Here is an 8,019-nt window from a genome sequence, read left to right as displayed (position 1 = left end):
CATCTACCAATAACTGTTTACAGAAAGTACGGAGGGATACAACCCGACCTCACAGGTAGGAATTCTTAAAGGATACGTAGTGACTGACAAATAACTAATTATATCTGAAACTTGTTCCAGAGCGTGTATAGGCTATGAACAATGAACTGTCCAGTGAGCAAATGAGTACATTTTTACTATTAAAAAACCCAATACGAAAACAAAAGTGTTATTGCAAGAATACGTTTTTTAAAATTCTTTATTTTCTTTATCAACAGAATTTCCCTGGAATCAGCCCTTCCTGAACCTTTGCACAACAGCACGATGAATCCCACAGAGCGAGGAAGGCGAAGCGCGAGAAGGAGAATCCCGCAGCAATGAAGACGGTCTCAGTCGATCCAGTGGCAGCACATCTGTCTCTGACCAACATCAGCACAACAACATTTAAGACATGGGCGGCAAGCTGTGCTTCTATTTTCCTTTTCCTTTAATTTTAAACAGAATAATCTCGCCAACTTCAAACAACAATAATCATAATAAAGGGACATTTTCATTTATCAGCCGGTATGCAAATAATGGCAAACAACTTTAAGTACGGGCTCTAATAAAGGTTGGGGGGAAAAAAAACTTGACGGCAAAACTATGACATCTTACACAGTAAATGTAGTATAATGTTCATTTCCGCAGCACTAATTACATCAAAAGAACAGTTTAATGTTATAACTTAACCTTACCAGACACTACGTGGGCTCTGCACAGACTCGTGCTGCCTTGAGGACCACCGGGACCCCAATCCGATCTTTTAATGGCCTGGATCCAAAACCTCCCTCTGATCAAAGCAAAGGCATTTGATCCCCTCAGAATATTAAACCTTTTCCATCTATCTTTTCTGCGGCTGGTGCGTTTTACTGCACGAGAACTCTTTGTCATATCAGGAGATTCAAACTTTCTTGGAGCCTCTTTTATTGTCAGTTTTATGTATATACACGGAATTGCCCGTCCATGCTGAGAACATCCACCAACTCCACTAATTGTTTCATCTTCAATTGTTGGATTCTGTATTTAGTACCAGATCAAAGCTTAATAAATATATTAAATATCTGTCAAATTCCACCAATTTATCATCCATTAAGGAAATTAAAGACTGGTTAACGATAAGTGAATGGTCTTACGTTTCGCTGAATACAATTTTAAAATCGGAGCCTGTCAGTGGACAAAATAAGCACTTCTAGTTTTGGTAAATTGAGCATGAGGAGTTGTTTGAGCGATTAGGTACAAACATCTGCAGCGCTCTCCTTCAGCACTGGACCAAATTCAAGACTTGTTGTCGCCATTTGTCACTTAGACACAACAAGAAAATAAGAAATTTATTATTTTACTTATCCCTGTGGGGAATTGTTCTCTGCATCTGACCCATCCTTAGTTATTAAGGAGCAGTAGGCTGCAGTGACGTGCCCGGGGTGTAACTGGTGGTTCAGTGTCTTGCTCATGGACATTTTGACATGCAACTATTGGGCAGAGCGGGGATCGAACCGGGCACCTTGTGGTTATGGGATGACCCCATGAGCGACATCCCTTCCCAAAAACATGGTGAAACTAGAACGGGCACTCGGTAGAGCGCATACCTTCGCATATCACAAGATTGGGCATTGAATTATGAACATTTTGGCATTAGTTGCATGCCAATTGGATAAGAATTGACCGCGCTATGTTAAAAAGAATATGTTGACCTTTTCATGACCTTGACCTTTGACCCGATCGATCCCAAAATCTAATCAAATGGTCCCCGGATAATAACCAATCATCCCACCAAATTTCATGCGATTCGGTTTAATACTTTTTGAGTTATGCGAGTAACACGCATACAAATAAATAAATAAATAATCAGCGATCAAAACATAACCTTTCGCATTTTCAATGCGGAGGTAATCAGGTTGAATGATACCGGTTACCCGTTAAGAGCAATCTTTTCATTGACATTAATTCATTCTTTATATTCTGTGTGCATTTCTTTGTGACTATTCCCATTTTGACTTGATATCCTGTATTTACTGCTTTTTACTTTTGTATTTCCTCCTTTTGCGATGTGTTCTCCAATGCAAGAAGGTTGGAAGTCACACTGCTAAACTAGAAAAAACTAATGATTCTGTAAAGTCGCTAAAATTGCCATCGGAAGTCAGGGATGGAGAGGAGACACAAATGTAATGTAACATGTGTAATGAAAATAGAAAAGATTTGTATTCAGGGTTAAAATGAGGTGGTTTGTCTCCACAACACTGCAACTAAAATGCTGCTAATAAAATGAGGAGAGATTCAAATGAGCAAAAGGGACTATGGGAAATAAGTGAACAGTTAAAGATCAAATGCATTTAAAAATGACTGGGACCAGATGATTTTAGAGTAATACTGTAGAATTACACACATTGTTATTTATTCAAAACCGTTACAAACAATTAAATGTCAGAGGAAGACAAAGTGTTATTCAGAGATGTCACATGAAAACTGCTGGAGCGTTAGTTCCTCTCAGCCCAGGATCCCCGGTTTATCAAGTTACTTTGACACTAAATAGAAAACTAGAGTACATTACACAGCTTTTCTTTTAGTTCAGCCACAATATATATATATGATCTTCTTTCGATAATTTAACATAGGATTCTTCTCCATAGGTTTAATTTAATTAGCATTATTCCATCATAACAATGACCATTTTTGTTTGTATAAAGAGAAAGCATCCCCCCTAGCCCAACCGCGTCCTTCAAATATAAATATATATTAATACTTGTCTTCAAAATGTTCAGTTCCAATTTAAACATTTATACATATTGCATCTTTGGAGCTTTAAAAAAAATTTTTTAATGGTGTTCATCTGCTCATATGTGCTGACATCTTAAAAAGTCTGTAAAACACAGGGCGTTGATCTCAAACCAACCAGCTTTGTACTCATCATCAAACTTAAGAAGGCATAAGAGACACAGGGTCAAGGAGGCAAGATGAAAATCATTAATAATAAGTACAAGTTAGGCTTTGCTGGTGATACTTCCATCAAATCCCTGAACAGATGATCCAGAACTTTAATCACTCCGTGTTCTTGTTTTCTTTTTTGCTGCCAGAAAACATATACGCGATACCCAGAAACACCGCTGTAGCCAAGCCGGCCACAGCGACAGTCTCTCCGGCCTTACGCACCTGCAAACAGAAACGGACACCTTTGAGTTCGTGAGCTGACTCTTCTTTTACATTCAAAACTCCACTCTCTCTTAAATTACATTTTCTATTATCATTTAATGGACAGCAGTGATGTCCATTAAGGATTTCTATTTTTACCTCACGGAAACCGGTCTCGATAGGAATCCATTGTAACTGACATCACTTTTTTTTATTTTGTAGCTCATGTTTTTTTAAATCTTACCAGTACGAACATTTGAACTCCTTAATGCATTTATGTTTTTGTCCAACATAAGTACTCTATTCACCGCCCCACATGGGTCCACCAACCTGACGAGACTCAGCCTTTCCGTAGCGCATCTCCGTTGCAAAGTGCTCACAGTTCCCCCTGAAGACGCAGAACGGCATTTCCTCGCCCACCTTCGCACAGGCCTCCCTCACAATGACGTGAGCCGGGCGGGACTTGTACTTCTCGTCCAGGCTGTTGTTGATTTCCCACCTGTCGCTGCCCACCACGTCCCACAGCTCCTCTTTCTTCACCAGAGCCTTCTCAGCTACAACAGACATTATCCTGTTGGCGCTTGAACCCGGGACCTCTGCTGTGTATCAAAAAGAAAGGGGGAGAAACAGATATCACTTATGTGGATTTATGCACTAAATATCGCAACATGTTTTGTGTTTCTGATATTCTGAGAGAGGTTAGCACTGAGAGAGAGAGAGAGAGAGAGAGCACTCACAGGGTGGTGCCAAGTGGACAATGAAGCCATCACCAACATACACAGCCCAGTGCTGATAGGAACCCCGGAAGATCTCGATCAAGTCTCCAACCTCTGGTTTCTCATCATACTTGGATTAGAACAAAAGAACAGATGCTATACAAGTTGCATAATGACATGTAATTGCTATAATAGAACATCAGCAAAACTCTCAGTTCAATTTTATTAAAAATTAATTAAGTGATAATTTCCATACCAGTGTCGGAGCCATGTCAGTGTTTCTTTTGTCGGATTTTGGCCTTCAGCACCTGCAGGAGAAAATCATAGACCAGATAGCACATAAGATATGGAGAACAGTAAAAGATACAGAAAAAGTTTTTTTAAATAGTTCACGATATCTTTGAGAACACTTTTGATACAGTTGTACTTTGCTCTTGATTTATGATAGATCAAAGGTGTAACACAGCATTTCAATACTGATAATATAATGTTTATGTGCCCTTTACGGTACTATGTGTTCACTACATTTAATTATGATAACAATCAGGCATTCTGTGAACCATCACTTATTTACTGCGTCGCTGCGTGTCTGCTTATCTTGTGTTCCAGACGGAGTGGTTCCGCCCTTTTTCCTTTCTGAATATACTTAGATTGTCAGAATATGAATTACTTTATTTGTTATTTATTTACAATTATCTTCATCTGTTTTTGTCCTTTATTGCTTCTATCTACATTGAATAAAAATCATTTTTGACTTGCCAGTTTCTGTTATTTAGTTTACCTTCATTGATATAAATGCAGTGGACAAAATACTAGAAACAACTGTCAGTAAAACGCCATTAAAATAAACAAGCACCACAAACCACAGCCTCTAAAAGGTTTGAATGCAGAATTATTGGACTTAATCAACGTTAGTATAGTTAAGTGTTGTTGTTATAGTAAGTGTTCGTACTTTTTTCAGTAACAGCTGGCTCAAATTGTGGCAGCGGCGCTCGCTGTGCACTTCCTGCTGCAAGCTCAGTTGCCACGACTTGTCGCGACAGTTGCAACTGTTTGTGGCAGCTGCAACTGTTCGGGGCAGTTGCCGTTTTTAAGCCTTTATCTTTCGGTGATTTGAATGTGTAACAATACATTAAGGTCCTTGAGAGTATGACTGTAGTTGTAATTGGTTTAGGAAAGACATGTCTAATTGTAATAGCATATCTCCTTGATTTGATTAAATATAGGCCAACAAAAACTAGCTCTTGTCGCAAACATAAACACTTTTAGGCAGCGGGCTGAAGAAATGCACATTGTAAAATATGGACGGTCCTTCTGTGGAGAGTGGGCTCGATCCGGGTTCTCCAGCTTCCTCCTTCAGACTAAAGACATGCATCGCATGTTGCTAGGAGGCTCTATGCAGATGTGAATGTGAGCGTAAAGGTGCGTTCACACCAAAAGCGAAACTATTTTTTCGCGCGACCGAATCCCATGAAAAGTCAACGTACAGACGCGTGTGGCTGCGATAGATGCGATATTTTCCCGGGCGACGCGATGTGGCCGACGCGTTTACAGCGGCACAATTTTAGCCCCGAGTTGAAATATTTCAACTTTGAGGCGGTAATCTCGCAACTCCTCCGCCAATCACAGGCCCGCCCCCTCGACCAGCACGCACGGTGCCACACTGTGATTGACAGCCACTTCACAGGGTCGCTGCAATAATATACTGCGGTCATGTGGGCTTGAGATCGGCTCACATGACCAGGCACGTGCACAGATAGAGCCCTAGTGGTGCTCAAGCACCAGCCCCTTTGCCCTGGTTGAGTAAAGTGCCCTTTTTGCTGGAGACACATTTTTTTAATTCATCCGTATTTAAGAATAAAAGTTACTCTCTCTGTCATCAAGTCCCCCAAAATGTGTTTTCATATCCGACGGGGCATTTATTTGAGTTCTTGTGAGAATTTCGCCCCGACCTGCTCCGCGGCGCTCACGAGCCCCCCCCCGCCGCGCCCCTCCCTCCTCCACTTCCTCCTCCGCGCAGTGCTCCTCCCGCCACCGAACGGGTGCACCTCCTTCTCCTCTGACCCGCAGCACCAGACACACAGGTCATGACGGTGTTTGTTCCCTGACGTTGTTTTGTGATAAATCAACCACAACATTAGCGCTGCTGAAAACATGACGTCACGACTGGTCCGACGTTTCCTAAAAAAATATACAAACAAAAACTCCTTAATTTCAAAGCCTCGTCCAGCTGTTTACTGACGTTAGTTATGTTTAGAAAATAGAGAGAGGGAGAGAGAGAGAAGAGAAGAGAGAGAAGAGAGAGAGGGAGAGAGAGAATTCAAGAGAAAAGAGGGAGAGAGAGAGAGAGAGAGAGAGAAAAGAGAGAGAGAGAGAGAGAGAATTCTTATTCCGTTCTATTTAACAGGGGCTAGTCTAGGATTTGCGTGGCCAGACTGAAAAAAAAATCATAAGGCCTCTCTTGTTCAGAGGGCCGGGCCAAATGTGGAGGCGGGCCGTATCCGGCCCGTGGGCCTTAGTTTGAGGACCACTGCTCTTGGCTGTTGATGTCTATCAATATCGCTCATTTTGAAAATGACGTAAGAGGGCAATACGGATCCGTATCAGACCAGCGAGGAGGGCAATACGTGGCTGGCATGACGCCCATTAGCCAATCAGAACGCTTGTACTGTTGTTGCTATATAATAATTCATCTTTATTCATAAAGAAAATGTAAGCTAGCGGTCTGATGCTGCCAAAGGAGACGCAGGTTGAGGATGTATTGCATCATCAGTGTAGTGATGCTTATGCTTCAACTCTGTCATTTTTTTTGGCATTGGGTGCCCTTTTTTTTGGTTTGAGCACCTGCCCCCCAAAATGTCTGTGCACGTGCCTGCACATGACGCATTACAATTTGAGCCTTGCTCTTTCACCTTGTGTTGTCTTATTATTTGATAGCGTACGGACATACGGTGCAGGTTAACAATGTACGTATATTGTTAACCTGCACCGTATGTCCGTACGCTTTATAAAAGAGCTTCTGGTGATTTAAATAACAATGTCAACCTGCTGTGATGTAGACATGGTGTGTCATTCGCTTAATTTTTTTGTTTTTGTTTCGCCAACATGAAGATACCCGAAAGCTAGTGGTTGCTATGTTTACGTAACCCAAAGGCCTTTAACACAAAAGAGTTATAAAACACTGTAGCATCACGAAATCACCGCCATGGCTGACGTTACGGTTCAATGTGTTAATATGGTTAAACTTACCGTGGAATACGATGTCCTGAGCTCGTTATAATAACAGTATAAATAAATAATAATAAGGTATTAACAGCCACACTAAAGAAACCGAAACTCCGCTGATTGTTGCTTTGTTGGTCTGAAGCTCCTTCAGAATAAAAGTCTCACGCAAACGTTACGCTGTTACACAGCAACAACTATAGTTCGAAGCATATTATAACATAGTTGTAGTCCAAATAAAAATAAGTCTGTGTTTAACACAATATGTTCATTGTATGGCATTACGTTAACAGGTATTTATTAATTTGTCAACTCTATATATCATTGAGGGTACAGGCTAAATAGCAGAACCACCTGACCTGTATCATGCAATGCAATCCAACAGCACCTGGAGCTACATCCTCCGAAATGATCATATATTTGTATACGTTTTGGTATTTTCTTTACAGTTTACAGACTCCACGGGACACCACATTATAAATCATCAAATTAGAACATATCTATATTTATCTATTTATCCTTATACATATATCTCCTTACTCCTGGTTAGGAACACACTCACACACACACGCACACACATGTATATATACACACACATAAGTATATATATATATATATATATAACTATCTATACACACATATCAGCTTTTATATGTCTTTCTCTGAAATGTCGCGCACATCGTTTCGACACAATTTTTTCCATTCCATCTTTTTCTTGGCCCCTACTGGACAATAAACCTGTTTTGATATCTACTTATTTTAAACCTTTGGGGATTAATCAGGTTATTATTATCTTAACTATATTTTAGAGGAGATCGACAACGTTGACGCCAACCAAATAAATAAATGTATCCACTCAGTACCACTAGGTGTCGCTAGAGACGTTAGCAGACAGTGTCGTTTTCCTTTTACTAACGACGAAGAAGTTCCAACATCC

General features: G+C 40.6%; 1 protein-coding gene across 4 annotated transcripts; it reads right to left on the bottom strand.

Annotated features, from left to right (window-relative positions):
- Positions 1–2,369: 2,369 nt before the first annotated feature.
- LOC130209209 (phospholipase A and acyltransferase 3-like) lies at positions 2,370–7,205 on the bottom strand. 4 transcript variants are annotated; one of them, XM_056438714.1, is made up of 5 exons: positions 7,110–7,205; positions 4,117–4,168; positions 3,882–3,990; positions 3,475–3,743; positions 2,370–3,165 (listed from the first exon to the last, which is right to left on the bottom strand). In XM_056438714.1, exons 2-5 carry the CDS (start codon positions 4,129–4,131, stop codon positions 3,055–3,057), a joined length of 504 nt encoding a protein of 167 aa, XP_056294689.1. In that variant the 5' UTR covers positions 4,132–4,168; positions 7,110–7,205; the 3' UTR covers positions 2,370–3,054. The 4 variants fall into 4 exon arrangements, with proteins under 4 accessions (XP_056294689.1, XP_056294692.1, XP_056294693.1 ...); XM_056438717.1 differs by having other exon boundaries at positions 4,117–4,189; positions 7,111–7,198; XM_056438718.1 differs by lacking the exon at positions 7,110–7,205 and adding an exon at positions 5,348–5,816.
- Between the last annotated feature and the right edge of the window lie 814 nt (positions 7,206–8,019).

The sequence above is a fragment of the Pseudoliparis swirei genome, chromosome 19 (assembly GCF_029220125.1).
Source record: "Pseudoliparis swirei isolate HS2019 ecotype Mariana Trench chromosome 19, NWPU_hadal_v1, whole genome shotgun sequence".
Classification (NCBI taxonomy): domain Eukaryota; kingdom Metazoa; phylum Chordata; class Actinopteri; order Perciformes; family Liparidae; genus Pseudoliparis; species Pseudoliparis swirei.
The sequence above is the reverse complement of the archived record's forward strand: the minus strand, read 5'-3'. Positions and strand labels throughout refer to the sequence as shown.

Excerpts from the sequence above, each read along its gene's own strand:
- LOC130209209 (XM_056438714.1), bottom strand. Across the intron at positions 3,744-3,881 it reads TGTCCACTTGGCACCACCCT|CAGAGGTCCCGGGTTCAAGC; the intron begins GTGAGTGCTCTC and ends TTTGATACACAG. Across the intron at positions 3,166-3,474 it reads GAAAGGCTGAGTCTCGTCAG|GTGCGTAAGGCCGGAGAGAC; the intron begins GTTGGTGGACCC and ends TTCTGTTTGCAG.